Raw genomic sequence first — 27,911 nt, forward strand, 5'->3', positions numbered from 1 at the left:
GTATCTTTTACCACTTGTAGTCATAGTGGTGAGTGGAGTGTTTCTGTGTTGCATCATTGCAGCTGTTTGTTTCTGCAGGTGAGTAATTCTCTTTGAGACCTAAGCCTTTTATGTAAATTTATTTTTCTTTCCCTTTATTTTGTTCAGTGTAGTTTTCAGTTCCAGATGCCAAAGAATATTTAAGTACAGAGTTACTCATATCTCGTTGTCTGCTTTTAAAACCGTGGTGCTCAACAAAAAGGGTACAGAAGAGGGGTATTCACAACTTATCAGAATCAGAAATACTTTATTGATCCCCGAAGGGAAATGAGAAAATCTGTGACTGGATTCCCCCTTTTTAGTATTGCTCCAACCACCTGCTTATGCATGTTAGTCACTAATTTTATTTTTGCTCTGTATGTGAAAGATGCTGTAAAATTCACATTCCTTGGTCTGTTTTACTCTTGTTCAGTGAGAACTTGCTTTGTTCTGAGACAAGGGTTAAAATGCTTTCTCTAGGTTTTTAATGTGGAAGTGGAGCAAAGTGAGAGGCAGAGGGCGACAAAGCACTGGGTGAGAGCTAGTGTAGGAGGATAAGGGGACAGAAAATGAAAAAACTGCTTATAAACGTTATTAAACTCAAAGGGTGATCAAGGCATACTGTACTGTACACCCAAAGTATACAGATATTTTTAATTTATGTGAGGAACAAATTCAACATTGTTATTTTCATCTTACCCCTGCAGAAAAAGCAACATCAGGACTCAAACCGAGGACTTCACCTGTGACAGCACCCTGACTTTTGTCCAGTATCAAGTTCAGTCAGAAGGAGAGGTCAGAAAAATTCATCTTCATTCAAATTAATTTGCTTTGAAATCCTAAATCCCACTTCATTTCATTCATGGATTATTTCCAATCTCTGTCTCTTTAGGTGTGTCCTTCTCATCCCCAGAGCTGTGCAGTATTCAGGATAAAGGACCAAAACTTGGCAGGTCATCGTTCAGTAATTGACAGGCATGGAGCTCAGATTAAAACCGAATGAGAAACAAGAAAGATGATGCAGCTTGATACTATAAAGCCCTGTGAATTTAAACAGTTTTGCATTCGTAAAAAAAATTAAGACTTTTCTGCTTGCCTTTTTCATAGATATAATGTGATGCAATTTTCCCTCCATCAAAATCATCCCTTTCTATTTTCATCACTTTAGTGTAGTATTGTTTCATTTTCCTTTATTTTATTTTTGTGACCCAGTGTTTGCCTTGTGTTTTGTTCTTCTCATTGTGTTCCAAAGTTTTATTTTTGGCATTTCAGCTTGTCAGGGTGTATAAAGGTACAGTGTATCAGTAAATGTATCAAAATTATCGTTCAAAATAAATAATTTTCATTATTTTCATATTTCTGTGGAAAGTGTTGGTTCATTAAAGCAAAAAAAAAAAAAAAAAAAAAAAAAAAAAAAGTGGCACCAGCTGTCAGGTATCTATGACTTCTAAATTATAGTAGTATCGCATTACAATGGCCATAATTATAAGATGCTATCTCATAATCTCATAATTATGGCTATATTTTATACGGACTTTCTTTTCTCTTCTTTCTTTTTTCTTTCTTTCTTTCTTTCTTTTCTCTTTTCTCTTTTTCTTCTTCTTCTTTTTCTTCTTCTTTTTTTTTTTGCAGTAACGGGCTTCCATACCTACCGCGTATCGTCAACTGTTGAAAATGGAAACGTCCGCAGTCACCATTTTAGGGCTATTTCTCGATAGATGATTGTGGTTTGAGTTTGGATAATTTATAGTTTCTACGATTGTATTTTATTCTATTCTTTTTTATTCCCAGCCTGATCTCATCCTGTCCTCCAGTTCAGTTGATGGCGGTAACTGGTTTGCCAGCTCTCTTTTAACAGACGAAGAAGAAGAAGAAGTAGAAGATGACGAGCGGAGCGGTCATCAGCATGGATGGATGTATTTCGGGATTTCCATCTTAAACTATGGAGCCTGCGCATCTCGGGAAGCATGGGAAGGCTTCCCGAGATGCTATTATTGTAGGTTTAACGTTGGTCCTTGTCGCAGTTTCAGACGGTATGTTGTCTTTGTTCTCTTACAAAAAAGAATCTGCTACGGCATCACATTTCACATTTCAACGCAAACCTCCTCGAAAAAAAACATGAAAATCCTTCTTCCTAAGCTAAAGAACCGTTATTCGCGTTATATTTCTCATACTAACTAGGGCCTATACTTTTCCTCATCTACTTATGATGGGCGTGTATGTAAACAACTCAGCCGTTTGTCTGTACATTTCATTCCCTTTTTCCCTTCTTTCTTTTCTGATCCCAACGCAGTGTATTTCTGCCACCACTCGGGATAGGTTTTGCCGTAGAAAGTTAATGAAAAAAAAAAAAAAGAATTACACCAAAGTTTCGAAAACAATTACACCTCTTACGTCATTTTTGTAACGGAATGGATCATTTTTCAATAATAAATTTAAAAAAAACCTCATTTTAAAGGAAGAAACCTGGTAATTAAAAAAAAAAAGAAATCAAAAATTACATTAAAAAAAGAATGCCTTTTATCATGATATGTTTAATGTCTTTAAATTAGAGTTACAGGTAGATAAATGAAGGAAAATTCAATTAAGTGAGTGGGAGTTGGTTTTTAAACCTGTATGAACATGTATCTGAGGGCATAGGAAGGGGTTGTGGATTGGGGCCGGGGGGCACATATCAGAAACCTGATAGATCCGCAACCCCCCCTACGCCTGTGCATATATCTACAGATATTTAAGACAAGAAAAGATCACATAATCCTTTTACTCATCCCCCAAAAGACAATATAGGTGGATGTATATCTGTGAGGGGGGTAATGGGCATATCTCTAATCTGCTGTGCACACAGTTTAAATAATCTTCATGCACTCCTTATCATTACTATGTTTCACACATTGCTCTTGGCCGTTTGACCGCTGGGCCACACCTCAGTCTTTGCTGCTGTTAGTCTTCAAAAAGCATCATGACTGCCTCAGTTGTAGATTTACTTGGTTTATCCTCCTTGCACTGTAGTAGTGTGTGACTGATATCTAGGATACAGAGCATCTTCTACTGTGTGGGCCTGTGTTAACTCACACTTAAACAAACTACTATTTCATACCAAAATACTTAAATAAAAATAATAATAATAATAATAATAATAATGATAATAATGATGATGATAATAATAATGACATGGTTTAATGCATCTTTCCAGCTATTCAGATCATTGGAGGAAGTGTAACTGCAGTACAAGGACACACTGCTGTGTTCCCCTGCAAAGCCATCGATACCTCGGATGACCTCAGACAAATTACTTGGCAGAGGCTCACCAGAGAGAAAGTTCAGAAGGACTTCTTTTTCACCATCACAGAGAAAGGGCCAACATTTGTCAACGGACATGATTACCGTTTTGAGTTTGTTGGAGATTTTTCCAGAAAAAATGGAACCCTCAGATTGTCCAATGTCACCATATTGGATGAAGGTACCTACACGTGTATCTTCACCTTATCTCTCAGTGGGAATCATCAGACAGTCATACCTCTTAAAGTGCTTGGTAAGATGATTTCTCTTAAAATGCTTCAGATCTTTAAAAATGGAGTCTTGCTTGACATTTCGCTCTCATGATGTCCGTCACTCTCACAGTGCCTCCAAACACGAGCCTGAAGGGATCTAATCTTACCTTGGGAGATAAGGAGGTGGTCCTGGCAACCTGCACTGCGACTCGTTCAAAACCTCCAACTGAAGTGACGTGGCTCACTGGTACTTTGAAAAACAAAGTAAGAACAACAATCAATTCTACCCTTGAAGCTTACGATACAACGACCACAATCAATGAGCTGATTGGAGTGCCAACAAGAGAAATCAGCGATCAGTCAGTCCAGTGTGTTATCAACAATACAGATCTGTTGCTGGAAGAGACCCTGTCCGTCACCCTAAAGGTCTTCTGTGAGTATGAATAAGTAAAATTGTTCTCTAACATGAAGATACAGTTTGTGAGCGAAATGAAGTGAAACCTGTACTTTGTTTACTTTGTTCTTTTTTTAAATCAATGTAATAAATAGAGTTGATTTTTTTTTTAAAGTTGTTCCTCTCTGATTTTATCTGTTGTTTTGCAGAAAATGTTGAGGTTGCATTTCAGAGTCCTATATTTGCTTTCAGCTATGTGAGAGGACGGAAAAAGACTTTGATAAAATAAAGATCAGTGTGCTTTTATATATTATCAGCCTAGCTCCATCAGACCACAGAGTTTTAGAGAAGATGTGGAGATGCTATCATTATATTCCCCTTAGCCTCATATTTGCTGTAATAAGATTATGTTTCTGAAAAGCCCTGTAAGGACTTAATAAGTCGTTTTAAAAAAGTCTCACTTTATACATTTGCCTGTTCATACTCCATGATTTAAAATGAGATTATCAGCATCATAATTAGTTATTTCTACATACTAGTTCCCCGTATCTATGGTTGAGCCCAACAGGAATCCATTTACGACATGTAGACCGAAAGTCCCTTTGGTGACATGACACAACGAATAGGGATGCACGATATTATCCGCACAATATCGGTATCAGCTGATAAAAGCTTAAAAACATGTTTATCAGTATCGGCAGATATGAAAATTTCTGCCGATAGGCACAGACGATAAGGTGCTATTCAGTTAGGATTATTATTATTTTCCCTCTGAAAAATAAGCTCCTTAAATAAAATGTAGCACTTCATTTATTTGTACTGCAGAGCTCTGTGTCTGTCACCAGGTTGTTACAGTAGCTCTAAAATAATCAAATGCAACTTGGTTATGTTTAAAAATGCATTGTACATTTAAAGTTCATGTGATCTAAAGAAATTATTTTTCTGTATTTCAATACTGAATGTCTTGAGTTTGAAAAAATAATACATTTCTTATTTATGGTCAAATCAAATGTTTTTTGTCTTGTTTTATGTGTGTTTCTTAAACAAATAAGACAGTCACAATGAGAGTAACGTATAAATTCCAGTACAGGATAGACTTAGCTTTCTTTACAGTGAAAAAAACAAACAAACTTGTGATTATCGGTGTCAGCCAAAAGGGGTTTTGATATATTGGCTTATCGGATAACAGCAAAGATCCAAAATCATGCATCCCTAACGACGAAGTGTAGTTGTGAGAAGCAAGATCTAGACAATTTCTTGGGTTTATTTTGCAGTAATGAGGGACACTGGACACATGCAAGAGGCATGTCCTTAAGTCAGAGGCTGATGGTGCTCGGTACAATACCAATGCCGACCACAGGTGTCACTGTAATCAGCACCAAATGGATATTCCTCACGGCACCTTTAGGTTTTGTGAGATGAAGTAAAATTAATAAAATGAATTAGATTTGCCAAGAACATATGTCTGTTTTTTTAGTCCTCATGGTTCTTGACAGTTGTGGATGGTCCTCTGCAGATGGGACTGAGAAATGATCCCTGTTGATGTGTCCTTCACCCTAGTCTCCTTAGTTCTCCATCAGGGTTTCTACATGTTACCACAAACAGGCCTTTGATGCACTTTTGTTATTGAGAGCTGCAACGTCACGCCAGGAAGTGACAGTGCAGGCAGCATCAGCATGATATGGCTGTTTCCCTTGAAACCAGCCAGCAACACAACACAGTTTTTTCTACCACTAAAGACAAGCTTTGTTAAATGTGGATAAGGATTATATCATGCATTTTTTTTTACAGGAGGCAACCTTTATAATGAAGCATAAGAGTTTGAGTGACAGCAGGAACTTAAAGACTATTTTGAGTTGTTTCCATTTTCAACATTGAAGTTCCCTATTTGTCTGATGGAACACAGAGAGTAGCAAGTAGAGCTTGCTCACTTACAGTAGCTGTTTGAGGTTCATAACTGTATCACATGACCCCCATGACTGAGCCCTAGGGACTTTTTCTTGTCTTAGGTTTTCTTTATCCCACCATGAAACTGTGACAGATACAATAGTTTGTGTTATTATGACATTGGCAGAATCCCCCAGCAATTTCCTTTCAGTGCTCCACCCAACTCAACACTCATTACATTGCTTTCATATCTTTATGTCTGGATACAGTTTCAATGTTTTGTGGTTGAAAAGTTTTTCACATTCCTGTGGGGTGGCCTCATTTTTTTCTCACGGCACAGACAAACAGCAGCTCTTTTTTAAACCTTTTCATACCCTGATCAGATGACCTGTATCCAGTTTCTGCTGCAATGATTAAAGGACTGCTGATATTTCTCTGCCCAAGTTGATTATCAGCTGGTTTAGGAACAAGCAATACAAATATTTTCAAGGTGTTCTTTGACTGAGCATTAACACAACTGGTTTCATCTCCCTGTTTGTTTCAGCACCTCCCAAGGAAGTAAACATCTCTGAAAGTGCTGCAAACATATTCAAATGTCAAACAGAAGGATATCCGACTCCAGTCGTGACTTGGTCCAGGTACAGCTAAACACATTTCACTGTAAACACACTCAGAACAGTACTTTATCTTTTGGAGAGATGTTAGTTCAACTCCCATTCATACGGCCTCTGGTTTAATATAATAAACATGTTTGGTGAGATATAACTTTGTAAACGCTGAGTGCTAACTACCGTTCAATTTTCATATTAAAAAAACAATTGACAGCCATGACCTACTAAAAGATTGTGGAGCCTTTGCACTTGCTAAACCTGCTCAGATGAGTCAATAAGACTGTGGTGACTGTTGCTTCTAAAAGTCACTGAGCGTGTTGTTGACTGGGTAATGACGTTGAGACACGTGAACTCAAGCAGAAGCCTTCTTCGCATTTCTGCCATTTATTCTATTAATAATTTTTAACAAAAACTGAGAAACTCTTTAGGGTGAATTCAAAAAAATGTTTTAATTGGACCACAAAAACTCAATTAAGCACTTACTGCCACCTGCTGGTCAAATGGTGAATCACATCAATCCACTGTAAAGAATCTTGGTGTCTACTTTGAGAGCACTTATGTATCTGCTGGGGCTTTACACTAACTTTTCCACTGATAACACTGGTGCTACCAGCTTTCTCAGTTGGCCGTACCAGCACATGATTTGGTTGCACCCTTTTTTGAGGGAGTGCAGCATGAGCATGCGTGCTCATGAATCATTGTCCTAATTGGCATAGCCCAGTTTCCCATCAAGTAAAAATTGACAGTAACTTTAGTTGTGATGTTTGTTAAATATTTCACTGTGAACAGACATCCATGTGTTAAACATGTCAGGGTTATTATAGTAAACAAAAAACATGTTCATCATCTGAGTTTAAAAAATGGGGCTTTACAAAAAGAATAACTATCTAAAACTGTACTGTGAGTTTACAGAACTAACTAAAATACTTTTAAAGAATGATAGAAAAACATCTTGAGTTTTTATCTTTGTCAACATATTTCACACAGAAACTCATTATTTTTAACAGACCGACCAATCAGGGGTGCTGGCAGGCTGCCAACACTCCTGATTTGGGAGGGAGTCTCCAACTTTTTAATCTTTTCTCCTGCTGTTCTACTGACTTGTAATTTCTTCCTGTTATTCCCGGATTTTAAGTATGGTCCCATGATTTCTAATATATTTTTGAAGTCAAATCAAGTCCTGCACTCGTGTCTTATATCAAAAACTCAAAAAGCATCCACCCCCCGTCCTGCAGTTGGTTTGATCCAAAGACCCTGCACAGGAGCTTTTCTGACTTGTTCACAGAGACAGGTGACTGTGTGACTATAGCTGATTAGGAGTTTATCAGCATCAGAAAAAAATGTGCACATGATATGTCACGAGTTAAACTCAGTTAAAAAGTTTTTTCATCCTGTGGTTGCCCTGATTTCTTTATCTGGCACAAACTCCTCTTTAATAAGGAGAGTTTAGAGCTGCGTGAATCTTATAGTAAAGAGGCAAATAGTGAAATGCTTGTTGCCATCAAGTTTTGTCTGTCAGGGTGTGATATCCCCTGGTGCGCGATAAGGGTCGCCCCCGTGCACGCTCAGCACATATGTCCTGCATGTGTATCAAGGGGCAACCTCCGGTCTAAGAATATGAGACAATGCTTAAGTGTGAAAATCTGCTTTTTATCCAGCGTCCACTTGAGGCTGGCTCCGGGAGTACCGGAAGTCACATACACACTAAGCCAAAAAAAGCAGTTTTCACAGCAGAAATTAAACTATTTACAGCCTGGTTCAAAAAACATCTCTTGTCTGATTCACTAGTTTTACTATCGGCACACACTGAACAGGTTATATTTTTTCTAACTCAGCAGTTCAGAGGATATTAAGATTGTAAGCTCGCCCAATCAGAGGCACAGCTCAGGTCACGTGACTGACAGGCGCCCTATAGCTGTACACAAAGCCTTTGCCACGTCCAATATGGACACAATTCCTGATTTGCTTCATTTTCTGTTTTGGAAACAGATGGGTAACAGTGGGGAGACTTGGTCCATGTTATTTACAGTCTATGGTGTGTTCGCGGCGGCACTCACTCCTCAGAACAGGAGAGAGTGCAGGTGGGGGAGACTGACTGAGCCAGTCAGTGGGCGAATTCAAACCCCAATGTCTTATCCAGTGCCTGTGATACAGGAAGCATCGAAACATATGCACTTGCACAAACGCTGAAATTCTTACTCGCACAGTCTGCGTCCTGTCTGAGCATCATACAACCTCAGATGTATTTATTGAATAAGATCTGTTTTTGTTTGTTTTGTTTTTTTTTAGTTATCATTTTTCTAGAGTGGGGAGTGACATGCAGGAAAGAGGCCTCAGGCTGGATTCAAGCCTGGTTCACCCACTCAAGGTGCGTGGTGAACCTCATGGGGCAAGGCCTTAATCACTGGACCATCTGCATGTCCCAGATGTGGTGTCATTTCAACTTTTTAAGACACGGAGGAAGTTTAACATCTTTTTATCTCATTAAGCCTTTATATAAAATTATTTTTCCCTTCCTGCAACAAAAATTAACTGATCGTCTCCAGACTCTCCAGAACTCAGCTGCCGGGGTTTTAACCAGAACTAGAAAAAGAAGCTCCCCGTTTTGGCGGCTTTACACTGGCTCCCTGTCACAGTCAGCTAAACTAATGGTAAAATATTAACTAAAGCTCAAGCGCTGCATTTTGCATAGATTAAGTCTTGAACAGCCTGTTAGAAAACAGTTAAAATAGTTTCAATCATTAACTATGACTCAGGTTTTACGTGGGGGGCATGGCTAGCCCTTGGTCACCTCTTGGCCCTGCCCCTGCAGTCCTCGCCTTGAACCAGTTCTGTATCAAAAAACTGTTCTGCTCATTCAGGTTTAATTAAAATCTCTTACGGGGGAGGGGAGATTCATCCACTCGAACAGGTCAAATGAGCTCACACACTTGTCTCGTTGCCAGGCACCAGCAACCCATAAACAGATATTATTCCTGCTTTTATGATGTTGTATTTAAACAGATGTTGCTCACAAAACAGTGGATGTAAAATCACACGGACTACAACCCTTGGTTCATCGTATAGGAGTCTAGGTTTTAAAATGTGTGTAGTTTAGAGCCATGAACAGCAGACAGAGAATGTGTTAAAGTCTGATGAAGGCTACTTCAGAGTCTAGTTCTAAATTTTCTTCATACAGTAGTGTGCTATGATAATTCAACAAGAGCACCAATCCCTTTTCATAATAATTCTTGTTTTTGCTGGTGAAACCGTCAGAATAAAAGCCTCTGGCTGTTTAAAGTGATGTCACCAAAGTAGAAGCAGTGGCTTGTGGGTTTTTCCAGCACTTGAGATTTTCAAGTCTTCAATCTCAGAGGGATGGGTTATTGACTGTAGGTCAGTGGGCGGGCTGAAGACTGAGGCAGAGTGCTAACACCAGCCTCTAAAAAAAGATACTCATTAAAAGCTTAGCTTAAGTAAAGGGAGGTGAAACCAGAATGAATGCAGACCTGTTTTTTAATGTGTCTTTGAAATGATTAAACCTCTTAACACAACCTTTATATGAGCTCAGCATTCATTTTTTATCAAGCTGTGTGCTTCTCTCTCTGTCTTGTCAGACCTAACAAGCCGTGGCCTCTGCCAGGTGTGAGAGCAGAAGGTGCAACTCTTCATTTTTCCAGCCCGACCTCTGACCTTAACGGGCTTTATGTGTGCGAAGCAACTAACGCTCATGGGAGGCAACGTGGACAACTGACTTTCCATTACACTTCAGGTAAGGCCCCTGTTGGTTTGTCTGCTTCTTTTCTGCACTCTGCGTTTTTAATTCAACAGAAAAGGAAAAGCAAAAGCAGCTTGACTTTCCGTGGAATCCTTAAGGTCATGTTAGTTTGGCGATCCAGGCCTGGAGGAGAAACAATGAATGTTTTCTTTTTCTGGATTCCTTTGAAACTTGAACTCGTTTGAAGTTATCCCAGTCCTGCCAAGCTGACAGACTGGGGAGGACTGACAAACTGAAGAAAAATACCACCTATTAAGCAAAGCAATGCCTCAGTAGCTGTAAAGAAATAGCCTCAGCTGCTCCCTGTTTCCATGCATACCTAGACAAGCGGAGAAAATTAAAGGTCTCACTGATGTACAAGGATTAGTCAAGTCTCCTCACATGGGAACAGTTTCTTGTTTGCCGGGGAAGCAAAAAATATTTAACAAGAGCTCAGTTGAACACCTGTATGTGTTTACATATTTTACATGTTGGAATTTGAACAGAAAACTCAAATGCTGAGCCCTGCTGGAGACAGAGTAATGGCCGCTCATGTGGCTGAGAAAAAAACAAGTCACCGGCGTATCACATGGTTTAAGGTTTTATCATCAGCATTTCCTGTGTACTTGTCAAAGCACTCTGTATCAAGACTCTGAAACCAGTGTTTGTAGGCAGATGCCTCTGTTTGCAAGTGGATGTCTTTTTCAAACCCACATTTCAGTCTGTCTGACTGTAATCAGTTTAACATTATCAAACTGTTAAACGTTTTTTGCCTGTTTGCTAATGTCACGATTCACACACACTGCTTTTAGCCACCACTAGTGGAAAATGTTTCTATTATCTTACATTCACAAGCACAGGAAGCTTTTTTCCTGTTTGGTTTATGGCGTTTGATGAAAGACTTGGAGACCAGCATGGCTCCACTGTCAGACTCTGACTCTTGTCTGTTCTGCAGCTGTTGACACACTGCGGTCAGCAGTTATGCTGGGTATTTCTTTCCTCCCTAGTTTCCAAAATAATCTGAACTCATAGCTCCCAGTCTGACGTGACCTGATCTGACCCCAGACATCAGCTCTTTCATCATCATTTGTTATTTCCTCTGTCTTCCACGCTTTCCGCCAACAGGATCGTGCCCTGCATGTTGGACCCTATTTACTCTGTTATTGATCCTCATTGCTGCTGCTTCTGCTGTGGGAGCATACTTATACAGATCTGGAAAACTTCTATGGTAATATTTAATTAAATTCAAGTCTAATATTCATCCCCAAAGCTTAATAAAGATGTTGGCCTGGAGTTGTGAACTGACTGTTGTGTTTTGTTTTGTTTTTCAGGAAAAAAGAGAGTCCCACCAGTGAGATGGGGAAAATGCGAGATACTCCTGGCCCAAGTGAAGAGAATCCGAGAGTGGAAGAAGATGAACATGAAGAAGAATAAGAGAAAAACACACACAGGTATATTTATCCTCTTATATTTCCGGTGGGGGGGCCCTTGTGATGTAACAGTAAGAGTACCTCTCACACTGTTACCAGATGCTTACCCTGTTGGTAACAGTACATTAAGTCTGTGGATTTTTTTTTTTTTGCACTGTGAATTATTGCTTTTTTCCATGCACAGCCTTTTTTATGTTCCAGAGAACGTTAAGTGCTCTTTGCATACTCGCATGCAGAAACATGCTCTGATAAAAAAACGTTTTGCATTATCTGCTTCCAAGGTACAATCTGGATCACAGTTGGACTCCATGTGCTTCACACCCATACATACCATTCTTACTGGTTTGTTTTGCCTTCTTTTATGCTGCATTTTAGCCAAACACTTAAAAAACATTCAAATGTTACTGAAAATATATTTCTTATCACTTCTCAAAGTATCTTATTGCATTTAATATATAATGTGACCTAATATTTCCAGATATACTTTAGCTACTTATTTAATTCACTTTAACCTAACAAAGTGAAAGTCTCTTAATTATTCAAAACATGGCAAAATAGAGTAAAATAGCAAAGGTATTTCCAAAATAACCACATCATCCTGATGTATCTGCCTCCAAATCTCAAAAAATTAAGAAGAAAAAGTTGCTACATGGTGAAATAACTTTTATATCTGGACCTGTCAGGTTGGCATACTATATATTCAGTGCAGTGAAATATTTAGAGCAGATATGAGACATGTTCACTCTGTAAGATTTGACCTTTATGTAATAGGGGAGACTGGGTATGGTTGTGACATGGGGAAAGTTGTAACACCACTAATTCCACTAATCAGGGATAATGTAGGAGTCAATAAACCTCTTTTTGAGGGGCATGATCTCTTTTTTTGCTTGTTTTGTCTAATTGTTACAACTTACCCCGGATAGGGGTGGGTTGTAACAAAGGACCACCAAGTATTTGACATCACCTGGTGAGGTCTGTGATATTGATGCAGAGGTCTGAATTGGTGTCATTTGTAGTTAACAAATGTGGGAACTTGGCTTTAAAGTTTGAGAACTCCGACTCAAAAATTCAGTGAGTTGGACATGCTGAAGCAAAATGTGTTACAACCATACCCAGTCTCCCCTAATGGTGTCAAACATCTCACAAGTGCTACAGAAGAATTATCAAAATGTGGTTTTCAGTGTGAAACTACAGAGCGAGCTCACTGAAAGAGGGAAGGAAAAGACTGTTTGACAGACTTCACAACCATCTGGCAGTTAGGATGTGGCTTTAACGGATCGTGTCTTATCTAGAATAATTCCCTATGCCAGTGGCTCCAGTGCTCATGTTTTTCCACCAAACAGTATTAACAGCTTATGATAGCAGAAAGTTTTGGAGCAGGTTTACATATAAACACAACAAGCTGTTAAAAACACACTTTTACACACACTGTGGTCATTTTGTTGTTGTCATACCTGTTAAGAAATCATCTCCTGCTCACCACAGTCTACTTATTTTTTTAAGCTATTTCTGCTTATTAATAGTTATTGATAAACTAGTAGTGTCTCTTCAATAACCAGCAATCGTTAATGTATTCGTTTTTGTCAGCATTTTTTTGTTGTTAATGTGTAAGTTGTGCTTTTAAAGGACTATCTATTCCTTCTCTACTTTCACTTTTAAACATACTTTACTGTTTTTTAACTGTTTGACAGTGTAGTCTGCTTTTTAGGTTTGATGCGGGTTTTAAAACACTCATATTTCCTTGTTTTAGGTTTAGTTAACCTGTGTGGGAACATTTTCTGAAACTGATATACATCTGACAAAAACAAGAAAACCAGGAAAAAGGGGAAAAAAAACAGCTTTTGTTCTGGGAGATGATGTTTTAGTTTTAGTGAGTCATATTATCCAGGCTTTAGAGGCAGCAGTGTTATTTTGCAGTGTAAATACTTTAAGGACAAATTGAAGTCAAAATCTGCATTTAAGGTCAATACTTATTTTTTTGCAGATTCTGCATTTAATTTATTGGAGGTTAAAATTTGTGCACTATTGTCGTTTGAGAACTGCACTGCAGACACCTGTTGTTAATTTTGAGCTGAAGAGTGTAAACCAAAGGAATGTTTAGCAAAGGCTTGGGACCAGCCTTGAGACCGAAAACTCCCTTCTTCACTCCAAATTTCAGAGCGAACTGTGGGCAAGAAACCCCTTAGTACCTGTTTGCTTTCCAACTCTCTTTTTCTGTCTGCCAATTGCTGCATTTTCGTTTTATGGTCAGGTCATTTCAGGTTTCACTACTTTAAAAATACTTTTGAAAACCATGTTTAATTTCTACTAAATCTGTTCTACCAGAAGCTTGGAAATATTACACACTGATTCTTTGCAAACACTCTTCTGACTGATCTTGGAAAGAAACACCCATTCACTTTGGGACCATAACTCACTTCTAGGTGGGAACAGTACAGCCTTTGTGTGCTGGAGTCATTGTGTGGTTATCTCGGCAACCCTGTCACAGAGAGCTTTAATCTACATACTGTACTACTGAACCTTGATATACTTGGTACATGTAACCTCATAAACAGCATTAATATTCTAAGTTTTAATCTTACACAAGCTGGCCTTGTCCTCTTGCTGCTGTACAGTCCCTAAAGCTATAGCATTGAAGTATTACTGTGGTTACACAAAATCTATTTACATTCACTACCAACTTAAAGTACGCTGCTGACACTACCAGGGTGCATCTCTGGACAACTAAAGTTAGCGGGATACATCATCTTGGGACCATGAGTGTCAACTAAGTTATAATTTTGAGTTTTTATGTAATGGATCTGATAAAATGCTGCTGCACAGATGAAAATTTGTTGTGTTTATGAAAAGTTGTGAGGGTTCATCCTCTGGTAAACTTGAACATTTGGCAAATTTGGGTAGACAATGAGAACAACCTGTATTGTTTCTGGGTGGATTAGTCAGCACCAAAAATGTGTAACAGCCTCATACTACTAAAAGGTGGACCAATCTTTCAAAACTTAGCAGACCTGCTTTGTTAATCTGAAATCCAAAGACGATAGATCTTCTGAAGCACATTAGTCGTACTTAGTAGCTGCACATGCACAAAGGTGTTAATTGAAATAGTTGAGTTCTGTTCTCTGTGGTTCTTTTTTCATTTCTGATGTTTTTATTAATGACTGAACCAAAAGTAGCCAACACAAACCTCACAGTCCAAATCTTCAACTCTTACTAGCAAACCACTAAACCTCCAGACTGTCAGCTGCAGAGTTTCTTGTTGTTGCAGCTTATGAGACTGAAACTATTACGGTTGCTTTGGGGAAAATGGGTGGAGCGTTCTTTCCAGCTCACAGAAATCTAAATCTGTTACTTCAGCCCAAAGTTTAGCACTGTTTGTAGGTTTTTGCTACAGAATGGCAGCTGTTTCGAAATCCTCCGACGCCTTCGATGGTACTTTTTACAGTGTGCCCTCTGTTTTATTTTATGCAATCATTATTTCATGGAATTTGCCTGAAGTTACTAAAATGTTACAACTGTTTTGTAACTTTTTGGGGTTTTTTGCCTTTTGTATGTTCTCTTCTAGACGCCTTTTTTATTGTTAAATCATTTTGTACAAGCCTGTCCTGCTGACTTTCTTAGTGCCTTTTCTTTGGATTGTACTTTTCCCCTTTAAGTTTGAAGTAACAATAAAGCTAATCACTGAAACTCAGGTCACTTTTTGTTTGTGCTTTTCACATACCAACACTGATACGTAATCTTATGTTTGTGAGGTGAACCTGGGATTGTTGCCTGTCTCAAAAAGCATTCACTTATGTCAGTTCAACGGTGACATCAGTAACCACCTAGCAACAATAAACATACTGTGAACAGAGAAACAGAACAGACTAAAGCTTGTTTCCTCCACTTTACAAATCAATGACAGCAGATGGAAACAGAAACACTGTGTGTTCCAGACAGGAATGATATGTATCTCTGCACAGAGAGCAGCCTTGTTTTGTTGTTGCACTGTTTTTGCCACAGTGATCTTTCTTTAGCAGCTGTAAACATTGTGTGAAACTGGGGGAGGGATTTCTGAATTCAGAATTGAAACTGGACTGAGTTTAAGTCCTTTAAATCTGAAAAGCATCCCTTTTCTTGATCAAATTTTGTTTTGTTTTTTTTTAATCCTGTTTTCAGGTCCTGCACCCTCCTCTGATTATCCTTATTGGGGAAAATGGTAAGGCAAAAAGCAACAGAACTCTGAAAATCATCTGCTGACACCCATACTCTTAACAGTTTGTAAGTCGTAAACACAAAAGGAGTTACATATTTTAATAAGAGACGGCAAAGTGTCAGAAAGACAGAGGTATGATATGTTATTCTGCCTCAAGTGGCAACAAAATGTAAATAAGCAGCTTTAATTTAAAAGAAAAAAAGTCCCTCGATATACAGAATACATTCGTTGAGACAGCGTTTTACAGTTGTGTGAAGTCATGTAAGAAAAATGGCAAAAATATTTCTCATAGTTCAAGTTGTGTGCAAAGAAAGCGCTTAGATACTTTTCTGGTTTTGTCCTTTAAATGTCTGGACCATGCTTTGTCTTAGTGAGGTCTGGGTTTACTCTGAGGAGGCCTGATGTAGTGACGGTTATCAAAACAGTTTTCGTAGATGTCCTCGGTCTGCTCATGCTGGAGAGAGAAAAGGAGAGGAGAAAAAACTGTTGCTCAGATTTGGATTAAGTTTGATCTAACTGTTCTGAAATCTTTTAGGATCTCTTACCCCATCCTCAGGCTGGGAACAAGTGCAGTTTCTGGAAAAGAAAGAAGAGGGCATTTTTTTTTTTTTTTAGATTTTTGATGTGAAATTATTACCCAATCATCAGGAGACAGGCTGAGGCAGCTTACTTTGCACGGTGTCTGCAGAGAATCAAGGTCAGAGTGATGATGAAAATCAGGACGGTCACACAGGGAACAGTGATTATCACAACCATTGTGGGCAGACTCAACTTCCCAGCATCCTTTGGGTTTTCAGCTGAGTATAGGGGGAAAAAACAGCAAAACATTCACCACAAAGAAAAACAAACGAAGCAGGAGCCTCTGGGGCAAAAGGCCTCTGATGGCCACTAGAAGCCCGTTACAGTCACCTCTCCATGAAGCCATTTCATGGAGAGTTGTGTGCTACCCTGTTATGACTCATCTGGGATGTTTTGTGCCTGATGGTGTAATGAGAGAGGACAGGGTTGAATAAGTGGAGGAGGTTGTGGTGCTGTGGGCGAAGACTTGTGGGAATAGTTGAGCTATGTGTTCATGTCCTCAGCACGGGTTCACTGGATATGACTCCCAAGCTTCGGGAACTCTGTAATGTGATATTTGCACTTGCTGTAACACCAATACTACACAGTTTGGAGTCCAGTGCTCTTTCAGCCACTTGACTGTTGCAGCTGTTTGACATCATACACCTTTTGTTTACTAGAAAACATGCTAATAAAACATCAAGGATCCCTCAGGCAGATTCAGTCCTCAATGAAACAGGTTCTTGTGTTATTTCAAAGCAGACATCATGGCTAGTGAATGGAAAGCTTGAAGAGGGAGGTGTTTGTTTTTCTTTTATTCTGCTGATTCAGTGGAAACAGCTGCGGAAGCCCGCATTTTTAACAAAGCTATCAAACGTCTTTTTGAAATCAAATGGCTGAGGAATTGAACTTCTCAGACAAGTGAACACTGGGACTGAAAGTAGCATAACGCAGCAACCATGTTTGAAAATGGTGATATCTAGTTTTTAAGTTTGGTCTATGTTCCATCTGTTAACATGGAGGATGGTCAGCTAGGAAGGGCAGCTCTGGATCTAACATAATTCTGTCACAGCTTTGAGTAGCAGGTGCTAGCTTAGCCTAAAAAATGCTCAATACCAGGCCTTAGGTGTTAGCTTTTAGGATGATACCCTGCTAACTAGCCAGTGAAGAGGCCCTGCCCAAACATTAAACCGAAATGAGATAAAGGCAGTTACCAACGACTCACCAGGGGGTGTATGGGCATTAGATTTAGCCTGTGGCTCAGTTTTTTTTTTTAGCTATAGTGAGATGATGTTTCATAAAGGAAGTCTTGCGGTCTCAAAGACAAAAATAACACTATGCCGAGCTCTGAGTTCCAAGGTATTTGTTACAGTAGCTTGTAACAAATTCACCATTTTAGTTTCACTTCACAGACGCTTTTGTCCAAAACAACATACAACCTGAGCAGCTGAGGGGAATGGTGCCTTGCTCAAGAGCACCTTGACAGTGCTCAGGAAATTATGCTTACAGTTCTCGAGCTATCAGCCCAATTCCAGTATTTGTCTTGAAAAAACTTCTGTTTAAATACACTCACAGGTTTGGATTAAGAGTCAGTGCCTGTGGCGTCATGGTAGCACCACTCTTTTGTGTGCGTGTCTTATCAGGTAAATTAATAAGTGTGTTTGAGTTACACCTGTGTTTATTCTACATTGCCTCAGCAGGCAGCAACCAGAGAAAAGGGACTATTACTCCTGTTCTCAGTAACCCCGGCTTTTGATCTCCCTGCAAACACGCTTTATACCCAATTTTTTAATGATCGCTTGGCTGGCACACCTGTGATTAGAAGTTCCCACTCCTGCTTCCAGACTCCTGTAAGCGCAGTGGTCTCACATGTGTAGTTTCCTGTGTGAGACTCCCGGGCATTCTCTACAATCAGGGCGTACAGCTGGCTTGCTGAGTGGGACATACTGAGACTCAGGTTAGCAGCTGCAGGAAAGACTGTGACGGATGGTGGGTTAAGAATGAAGAGGATTTGATTCCCGTTGATTTTCCAAGTCAGCTGTGTGAGGGAGTGGATGTATGTTTCGTTGCATGGCAGAGTCACTGTACTGCCAACTCTGGCAATAATGGTTTTACCATCTGAGGAGAAAAAAAAACAGGAAATGAAGACTTTAAACAAAATGATACAGAGACTCAGTGAAGATTTAATAAGGTCAACTCCAACCTCAAACAGAGCTTTGAAACTTCAAGCTAAAATCTGTTAAGAAGCTATAAATGGCCCTTACTTTTATCTACCCCGGAAACAGGGGGAGAGAGCCAGTCTTGCTCTTGTGCAAGGTGAAATAAATCCTCCAATGATTTATGTCCTTCTTTTTTAATCCACATAAGTACAGGGTGTATACATAATTTCACAACGTAAATACGGCTTTACATGTTATTCACAGATTTCACATTAGTCCAGATCCTGTCATTTGACTGTCTACAAGAAAAGAATCCTTTTTAATTACATTTCCCTTTAACTAGAAATTATTGTGACAGTGAATTTTCTGTAAATGAGTTTTACCTGTTGGTAAAAGCAGCCAGTACATGTAGACAATCAGAGAAAAAGTCTTGTTTATGCTTGAATATCTATGGAAAATCTTCATCCCACCTTAAAAAAAAAAAACAGTTTAATTATTGTAAAATCTTTGCATTATTTAATAACAGGGTGTATCATTAGCTTAATCCAGAAAACAATAAGACATATGGCTCAAATTTTGAACATTGTGACTGATTCTGCTTTATGTGGAATAGTATTGACCACTTATCGAACCAAGGCAGTGTTGAGATCAACAAAGCGATGGTGACATGTCTTGTTTTTATTCTGTAACTTATTTTCTCATCATACTGTTAATACTATATGAATAGTCAAGTCCAAATACGACTAATGCTTTGTATTTTTTAAATATGTGGTTGTAGAATCAGAAATAAGATGGCTATGGTATCACTAAAAACCATCACATTCTAACCCAGATACATAGTTACACAGGAACTTACCGGCGCGAGTGTAAGCATCTGCTGACTCCTCTCCCTTCTCTGATCTAAGCAACAGGTTGTACTTAATGATCCTAAATGTGACAACGTCGAGTTTATTTAAATGTTTCTGAATATAAGAATGATAAGACTGATAAGAAATGTCTGCGTTTGGAAAGGCAGCCCACACACGTATAAAGACTTCAGAGGAAACCTGGCCAGGCAGCCCACACATACTCAAGAAACTGTTTCCTAACAGGAAGTAGATGCTGTGAGTGTCTGGTGGTCTGCTGCCATACTGGTAGCAAGTTTTGTATCTAGGTTGTCTTTAAGAGGCAGGGACATAAGATAGCTTTTACTCTGGATTTTAATGAAGCCTATGCAGAAACAGCTGTTTAAAACAGTTGAAGAGTACTGATCGAGTTTCATTATCAGTTAGGAAATGAAAAAGAAACTACAGCGTGCTATCAAATGACTTTATGGAAATGAATGAAAAGTAGAAGTTGTATTCTTCCATGACACCTGAGCCTTGTGCACGTGAAGTGGAAGTACCATTGTTTCAGCTCAGAGTCGCTGAAAAACAAAAGGCACCTTTCATTTTTATTTAAACAAGGACTGCATTGTCTGAAACTTGTCCTGTGAGGTTTGACGGCTGAATGGATCTATGAGCTGCAGTGCTACTATGTCAACAATCCAGGGCTGCTTTAGGAGTGGTCCTACTAGTAAGTTAAACAGACAGCTGCCCTTTTCTCAAAAACCTGTGGCAGACATACCTTATTCTTTTAGACAGCAGGAGGCTTTTTATTACCACCCTCTTGTGGAAACTTGAAGCTGCTCTTCACCATGAGTTACAGAAAGCTTTGAAACTACTGTTTTCTGCTCAAGAAGTCAGATATCCAAGTCGATTTATTACAACATCACAGCTCCAGGCAGCACTGAAATCACCACAGGCATCAGTGTCAGGAAGAAGGAGCTGCTTTGTCTTATTCCCCCTCCCGCTGAGTAGTATAGATAAAGCCTGTAATTTAAACATGAATATACATTCATATCTCCCATGATTTAGTTTGCTAAAAGTTTGTGAACCTATAAAGTCATGTTAACCTCTTGATACCTGACATACCCTGTCAGGTCTTAAACTTCTCATGTCTAAATATAAAATTTAGTAGTAACTGTTGTGTGTACTATACTCAAATTTACAATCTCCACTTAATGTAACACCTGTAAACAATCTAATTTTAATACAGGCAGTAAGGGGTTAATTTTATGTGTGGTAAATTTCTATCCAGTTTCATAACTTATAGTCACCGTCTGTCTTCATAAGTGACTGCTTGCCTTTACTGTTACAGTGAATGTTTGGTTTTGAGCACCCTTACCATTTGCTCCCTGAGCAGGTGAGAGCTTGTGACTCTTCAGAGTAGATATTGCATTTTCTAAATTAAGCGTAACTCAAGCTCTGAAAGCTGCCTAAGCTGCCTGGCTCAATCAGGCATCTGGAACGGGTAAAATGAGGATGGAGTGACTCAGTTCACTTAGTTATCTCAGGCAGCATCTGTCTGAAGCGTGTTTCAAGAAGGCGACTGTTCCGTTCGGTCTCTGTGTGGCTGTAATTGCTACATTCATGTGCAGTAACTTGTGGTGGGACCTTGTGGGTGTTTGTAGCTTCACTCTACATCTAGAGTGAGGTAAATCATCAAGAAAAGTCACAATACTACAAGCTGTTGAAAGTTTTATCTTTACATGGACCTCTGGCCAAAGCACAGAGAGAAGTTTTGGAAAACCCCTGTGGTAACTGAAGTGTTTGGTACGTCCTCTCTGGGCTGGGCCACTGGAGTAAAAAGTATAAATATCCATAGCAAAACAGACTGCACTCTGGGAGATTTTTTTGTTCAGTAGCTTCTGGGTTAAAGTTTGTCACATGGTCTGAAACCAGTCTCCAGAGAGGTTGCTGTTGCCATGACAGTAAAGGCAGTTAGTGAGGTGTTTAAAGTGAGGGCTGTTAAGGGGAGCTTTCTGTCCTTAAAAGGCAAAAAAAAAAAAAAAAAAAAAAAAAAACAGAAAGGAAGGCCTATCAGTGGGCCACACATCCTTCATGTGACGCAATTTGATGAGATACAAAAATGTTGCATCATGTGTCAGATTCAAATTTTCTTCCCTCTAATGTTTAAATAATCCCAATAAATATCTACATTCTTACTTCCTCTGTGTGATCAACATTTTTTTACCTCCCTAAAACGTCTCAGTTGTCATTAGTGGCTGTTTTCCAAACTGCCTACCACACTAACATTGCCTACTGGTTTGGCAAAAACTCAGTGTGTAGTATGCAAAAACCTGCAAAATCTGCAGTATTCCCAGATTTTCTACTGATGCAGGAAAATGTCACCAGTCCATCAATGGACAATACACAGCACCAACCCTGTTTGTGTATGCGGGTGGCACCCAGGTTTAGGGGAATTACCGCCATCTACTGGAATGAGTCAGCATTGCACTAGCACTACAATACGACACCAACATTAACGATATGAGGAGGACCTGTATTAATTGCACTCCCTCGCCGCCTTCTGGCCCGGAATCTCCGCACACTGTCGTAAATTACTTTTAGTGGGGTTTTTTTTAGAATTATTGGGAATCGATCAAAACAACTTTTTTTTGTTCAAGACAACTTTTTACTGGATACAACGAGGTAAGGTATTTATCAGTGCAGAAGCTACCGTCTGAAACGTGACACCAAGCAAACGTTGCAGCAGCCGGCTATATGTTAGCCCGGTGCGCTGAAGTGTAAGCTAACGTGGCAAGTAAACACTGTCAGTTTGTAAGAAGTTTAGTTGGCGTCTACATTTAGCGAAGCTGGCAGCCTGGTGCTCTGTTGCATGTGGGTTAAATGGACATAATGCCCGAGCTAAAGGCTAATTACCCTTTAGCTCGGGCTGCATCACTTTCTCGTTTAGCTTTCTTCTGCTCTTCTGTCCTTTTTCTGTCTGACTGACAGTTAGGCTCCAGTGTCCACCATCACTGCAAAATTAGTCATAGAAATCGTTTCTAGCAGCGAAAAACAGATCTCTCTTCTCACTACTAAACTTCGTCTGTGTTGCCATAGAGACATAGACTTGCCGTCAATAAATCTGGACCTGGACGACCCGAACTAGAAGCGAAGAAGTAGCAATTTCAAATAACCTGTAACCAGCAATGCTTGCGATAATCTCATTTTAAAGTGTGGATTACAATCAGGCGTATATCTAGGAGGGAGACTTTTTCAAGATCACTTTCAAACTCCTCACCACCCCTTTAAGTGGTCCATTAAATAGAAGTTAGGTGAATAATAATAATAAAAAAAAACCCTGCTAAATCTGTTCACTCCTAGTGTAAAAAAAGAAATGTTTACTTCTTAAAACACCAATTGTCTTTTTTAGAATATGGATTTTATGGGAGTGCTTTTTGCATCAACTGTTAAAAAAAGTCAGTTCCTTCCAGATTTATTTAAAATGAATTATTCAACTTGTGGTGCAAGATTAAAAATCAAATATGATGATTCTGCCGGGATATAACTCTATTGCTTTTTTAATTTTTTTATTTATAGAAGCATTACCCTGGAATCTCTCCCTAATTTTTTTAAAAGAATATAAATGTACTTTAATGTACTGAAAATAATCAAAGGATCAAAACCAAAAAAAAACCTATACAATTTCTTAAAAGAACTCTTCTCTGAAATCTAATAACAAATTTCTTCCTTGTTATTTCATTGATATTTTATTTTCTTTCAATTTAATATATCTGTTACTGTATTGTTCCTCTATCTTCAACACTGACTCATGTTAACTGTGTATTTTAAATACTCTATCTGGCAATGTCTTTGCATATTTTTTAGCAAAATTTTAAGGTCTACCTATGGTTTGTTTTGTACATTTATTGTAAAAGCAGGAGCAGCAGCCTTTGTATCCTGGATAGTCCAGAAGGAGTGAGAACTTTTACAATACTGCCCCCTTGTGGTCATTTGATTACATCACAAAACCTTGGGTCATTTTCCAGGAATCTAGGAAGCCTGGAATAATCTGCAGGAGAATTTGGTCTGGATATGCTGGTCTCTTTGGAGTTTATAAAGCAGATTGAAGGTGTTGGAGGGAGATGCTTTGACTGAAGACTTTCTGTCGAGTCATTCGGGATATGTTGATATATTTTTTTAAATTATGTGTTGTTTGTCTGTAGCTTTGAGTGGAACGTGCATTATAAACACAGTGGAGTGTGCATGATAAATGCAGTTGTGATTATTATAAGTTTTCACAAAGGTGTGCTTGTCGTGTGAAGTATAACCAATAAATCGGTGACAATGCAACATATCTCTTTTGGGAGTTAGAATCTGAAGGGGAGCTTTTCTGAGTACTATTATAAATGTCAGCGATGTGTTATCTTATCTTGGATATTTTGGTCTTTTTTTTGTTCATAATCTTTCCCTAATTTGGAATAAAACACCGGACTCATACTTCAATATGAATGCATAATTCTCCACCCTGCGTGTTAAGTAACACTAGTTGTACTCTTGTCCTGTCACATAGTTTAAATTTTGGTTGCTTGATGATTACTTCCAGTAGACTTTTTCTCCATGTTGTTTTTAAAGAAAAAATCTAAGGAAGTTTGCATCTTGACAGCGTCAGATTTGGAGGAGAAAACAGCAAAATGAATGACGTCAGACTCTTAAACATTTAATGTTTCCCTCAACCAGTGGAATTCTAGTTTCTAGGGAGTAGGTTTAAAATGTGTGTGTGGTTATAACCTTTGCAGAGAAACACTGACACCACCCTTCTTGACCACGTGTGACTTTTTATTGCGTTGTTTCACATTTCAAAAGAAGATACTGCCACACATCTATCATCAAAGAAGACTACAAGTTAGTAAAAAGAATTCTTCCTTCCCAAAAATTAATCAAGTCTTCTTACAAACATACAGGGAATGCAACAGTCTTAAAATACAAAAAGAAAATCATACACTTTCCATTTACACGAGGACCAGCTGTGAGTGTGGATTGTGACACCGTTTAAAAAAATGTTTCCTGGTTTGGATTCTTACTGAAGGCTCTCTTTGGTTCAGATTGAACTGCACTTGGGGGGCTGTGGGATGGCAGGGGGTCACAAAGGGGTCAAAGCTGCCTTCTCTTGCAGAGTTTTTCTACAGCCATTTGATCATACCCCCAAAACCAACACTGCGAGGTGTGTGTGTTTGTGTGTGTGTGTCTTCAGGCACATATATGAGCATTCACCCTGCACCACGTAACCTTGATTATGTCTGTCTTGAAATCTGATTAAAACAAGTTGAGTGTGTGTGTTTGCTGGGTGTGCACAGAATTGAAACTCAGATTTATTCTTGTGTTAAAGCTACTTAATAATCAAGTTCATGCAGGTCCCAGAGAAATATAAGCACTTGCTACAATCGTAAAACATCTGAGAGTTCACATTTACAGATAAGACACAAAAATCAGACAGGCATGTGAAGATTTTTGGTGAAGCCAGGAAGCACAAGTTATTCTTCTCCCATAGCTTTGTCGCTTTTTTATTTCTCTTTGGTGCATTTGTGAGCGAGACTGATGGTTAACCACAATGGTGATGTGTTTCATTCTTACATACAATGAAATAACTAAAAACTGCACATTATGTACACTATCAGACGTGATGCAGGGCATTCTGTACAGCGGAGGTCGCCCCTGTTTGTTTGTTTCACTCTGAATCTGCTCTCGTGAGCATTGTGTGTTTAGTTGCCGGTCGAGGTGCCACCACGCTCTGACAAATTCAAGTTAAAAGATTTTTTCACAGCCAGGTCAAGGATGCTTGTTTTCATTGATGAGTGCGGTTTCTTTTATTGTCTCGCCTCCAACAATACTTGTGCTGATGGTGCACGATCTTTATCGCCCGGACGCATGTTTGTACAGCACGAAAAGAGAGGATTTGGCCTGAGGTCGCCACTACAGCGCATTCTCCAGTAGGGCCAAAAAAAACCTGTCTTTCTTTCTTTCTTCCATGGAAAACTTATAGCTTGCACAAGTTTGACTGAAAGGCCACAAAACAAAAAGGAACTCTAAAATGAAGAGAAGCAGAATCACATTGAAAAAGACATTCAACATGTGGTCTTTTTTATGTTTTTCCTCACTGTCTCAGCTCATTCTGTGCTACATGGTGGAAACATGAACAGGAGAGAAATGCTCTAATACTTCTGCACGTCTCTCCTGGAGAATCTTTCCTAAATGGGTGCATAGGTGAGATGTTAGTGTGATTTCAGGCATTGCACAAGTCTAAACCTCTGAATGTGCAAAAAAGAAAAAAAAAGAAAGAAAATTAGAGATTTGCTTGTCTTATCTCGAAACCAGGCTCTTTACCTTTAAATGATGCTTCATCCTGTGGTTTATTGGGATTGAAAGCCGGTGCCTCGCTACAGTGAAATGACTGATGTGCAGACACACAAGTATCCTCTAACTCTCTCTCCCCTATCTACTCAAACCCTGTGTAAAAATCTCTAACCCTCCGCCGTGAATGATTAAAACTCTTTCAATAGAAAAAGATGTTTCTAAAAACTGAACATTGATTTTCATCAAGTAAAAACATTTCCTCCTGCATGTGTCCCTTCCACATTTTTTTGAATATAAGAACACGCTTGATAAAAAACCTACTCCTCTCGTCTTTAACCTCTACTTTTATATTTTGATCATAAACACAGATTTTTTTAATGTTTTGAGTTGTCGTCTCCGTTCTAAAGTTTCAAACTCTCCCTGTTTGCTTTTTTTCCTGACCTGCCTGTTTAAGAGTGTGCAATGTCTCGAGTAAGGTGTGTGCTCTTTCCTACATTTGATTGAATGCAGGTGTTTGTGTGCTTCCTCTCACAGGTTCATACGGTGAGATCGTCTGACCTGGCCCTGCTACTGGCTTTGCTCAGTCGGCTCAGCGGTCTGGTGTCTTCTATCGTATCCGTGGCCTCCATCCCTGCGTCTGCTGCAGTGTTGACCTCACCGATCGTCGCCTCCTCTACCTCCACATCCTCATCTGCGGCCTCCTCCACCCTCCCTGCTTGCACCTCCGCTGGCTGCTGCTGCTGCACCGGCTTGGCGTCTTCCTCATGTAATGTCACCCCTCCTGTCTCAGTGGTCTGGGCGTAGGAGGGCAGAGCCTCGTCATACACCTTAGTGATACTCTCCATGGGGAGCACCTCTTCCGCCTTCTCCTCCAGCCCCTGGAAAGGCGGGGTTCCTCTACCGGCCTCCATGCCCACTTCAGTCAGAGGGTAGAGGTGAGTTATCGGGGGAGCTTTCTCCTCCTCCAGCAGCCTGTAACCTTTCACTCTCTGCAGGGACGACACAGCCAGAGGGGGCAGACTTTTTCCTGACAGGGGCAGAGCAGCTGAGCCCTCGCCTTGGGCCGGGGCCGGCGCTGGCTTACGAAAGACAAAGCGGATCTTCTTCAGGCCTAAGTGGCTGATCTCCACAAAGTTGAGGAAGAGCGAGACGCAGGCCACGGCCAACATGAAGATGATGAAGACAGTCTTTTCCGTGGGGCGGGACACAAAACAGTCCACTGTGTTGGGGCAGGGCCAGCGGCTGCATTTGTACAGAGGCAGGATGCGGAAGCCGTACAGGAAGTACTGGCCCACCACAAAGCCCACCTCGAACAGCGTCTTGAAGATGATGTGGCAGATGTAGGTCCTCAGCAGGGTGCCCTCTAGCCTGAACTTCTTGCTGCCCTTTGTGCTTGTCTCCTTTGTGGTGCGGACACTGCCCTGGTCAGGTGCCAAAGGGAGACGCTCCTCGCTCAGCTCCTGCTGCCGGCTCAGTTCCGCCTCCTCACGCTCTTTCCGCTTCTCCTCCATGTGGACATGGTGCACAGCGTGGCCCACGTACACCAGAGATGGCGTGGACACAAAAATGATCTGCAGCACCCAGAGGCGAATGTGAGAGATAGGGAAGGCTTCGTCGTAGCACACGTTCTCACAACCAGGCTGCTGGGTGTTGCAGACATAGTCGGACTGCTCGTCGCCCCAAACGAACTCGGCTGCCGTGCCCAGGATGAGGATGCGGAAGATGAAGAGCACCGTGAGCCACACCCGGCCGATCACCGTAGAGTGCTCGTTAACTTCCTCTAAAATATTACCCAGAAAGCTCCAGTCACCCATGATCGGTCCGTAGCTCTGCAAAACGATGGGTGGGGTAGGAAGGACAGAGAGAGTGCAGAAGAAAAGGGTGGGGTAGGCAGGACGGACAAAGGGAGGGGTGCAGGGAGAAAAGTTAGAGCTGTAAAAAGGAAAAGTTGCAAACTAACAGAAATGAAACTTAAACTTTAACTTTAGGCAAACAGATTTCAGTTTTGGTGGAAAGATGTGAAACTTTAAAAGTGGTGTGTCGTTTACCGATACGATGAAATCTTAAATATGAACTAAAACTACAGATTAAAAAGTGCATTAAAGAATCAATTTGCCTTTTAACCGGCTGTGTCTCCTTAATGTGAGCACTTTTACCCATATTGAACATTTACAACTACACTCTCGCCCTCATGCTCTAAAAACTCAACTCAAAATCCTCTGCACACAAACTGATAAAAATAAAGATTGTCTTCTAAAATATTCTCTCATCTATG

General features: G+C 39.9%; 3 protein-coding genes across 6 annotated transcripts; 1 reads left to right on the top strand and 2 right to left on the bottom strand.

Moving 5' to 3' along the window:
- Window positions 1-1,729: 1,729 nt before the first annotated feature.
- Window positions 1,730-26,662, top strand: LOC141807996 (nectin-1-like). Of its 4 annotated transcripts, none has more exons than XM_074694263.1 (8): window positions 1,730-2,051; window positions 3,212-3,550; window positions 3,640-3,942; window positions 6,335-6,428; window positions 9,998-10,152; window positions 11,263-11,365; window positions 11,469-11,588; window positions 26,171-26,662. In XM_074694263.1, the coding sequence occupies exons 1-7, from the start codon at window positions 1,961-1,963 to the stop codon at window positions 11,569-11,571; spliced, it is 1,188 nt and encodes a 395-aa protein (XP_074550364.1). In that variant the 5' UTR covers window positions 1,730-1,960; the 3' UTR covers window positions 11,572-11,588; window positions 26,171-26,662. The 4 variants fall into 4 exon arrangements, with proteins under 4 accessions (XP_074550364.1, XP_074550363.1, XP_074550365.1 ...); XM_074694262.1 differs by lacking the exon at window positions 26,171-26,662 and adding an exon at window positions 11,849-11,983; XM_074694264.1 differs by lacking the exon at window positions 11,263-11,365.
- Window positions 15,922-19,495, bottom strand: LOC141807998 (uncharacterized). The gene is made up of 6 exons (XM_074694267.1): window positions 19,333-19,495; window positions 18,860-18,946; window positions 18,130-18,435; window positions 16,430-16,556; window positions 16,305-16,335; window positions 15,922-16,213 (listed from the first exon to the last, which is right to left on the bottom strand). The coding sequence occupies exons 2-6, from the start codon at window positions 18,939-18,941 to the stop codon at window positions 16,127-16,129; spliced, it is 633 nt and encodes a 210-aa protein (XP_074550368.1). The 5' UTR covers window positions 18,942-18,946; window positions 19,333-19,495; the 3' UTR covers window positions 15,922-16,126.
- On the bottom strand, window positions 26,173-27,456 carry LOC141807997 (gap junction alpha-8 protein-like). The gene has a single exon (XM_074694265.1). It carries the CDS (start codon window positions 27,448-27,450, stop codon window positions 26,173-26,175), a length of 1,278 nt encoding a protein of 425 aa, XP_074550366.1. The 5' UTR covers window positions 27,451-27,456.
- Between the last annotated feature and the right edge of the window lie 455 nt (window positions 27,457-27,911).

Source organism: Halichoeres trimaculatus, unplaced genomic scaffold, assembly GCF_033239565.1.
Source record: "Halichoeres trimaculatus isolate MK-OKI-2021-1 unplaced genomic scaffold, fHalTri1.1 fHalTri1_scaffold_19, whole genome shotgun sequence".
Classification (NCBI taxonomy): domain Eukaryota; kingdom Metazoa; phylum Chordata; class Actinopteri; order Labriformes; family Labridae; genus Halichoeres; species Halichoeres trimaculatus.

Excerpts from the sequence above, each read along its gene's own strand:
- LOC141807996 (XM_074694261.1), top strand. The coding sequence starts at position 1,961 with ATGGAGCCTGCGCATCTCGGGAAGCATGGGAAGGCTTCCCGAGATGCT. Across the intron at positions 3,551-3,639 it reads CATACCTCTTAAAGTGCTTG|TGCCTCCAAACACGAGCCTG; the intron begins GTAAGATGATTT and ends TCACTCTCACAG. Across the intron at positions 10,153-11,468 it reads GACTTTCCATTACACTTCAG|GAAAAAAGAGAGTCCCACCA; the intron begins GTAAGGCCCCTG and ends TTTGTTTTTCAG.
- LOC141807998 (XM_074694267.1), bottom strand. The coding sequence starts at position 18,941 with ATGAAGATTTTCCATAGATATTCAAGCATAAACAAGACTTTTTCTCTG. Across the intron at positions 16,557-18,129 it reads GTGGGAACTTCTAATCACAG|CTGAAAACCCAAAGGATGCT; the intron begins GTGTGCCAGCCA and ends CCCTATACTCAG. Across the intron at positions 16,214-16,304 it reads GTTCCCAGCCTGAGGATGGG|CATGAGCAGACCGAGGACAT; the intron begins GTAAGAGATCCT and ends TTCTCTCTCCAG.
- LOC141807997 (XM_074694265.1), bottom strand. The coding sequence starts at position 27,450 with ATGGGTGACTGGAGCTTTCTGGGTAATATTTTAGAGGAAGTTAACGAG.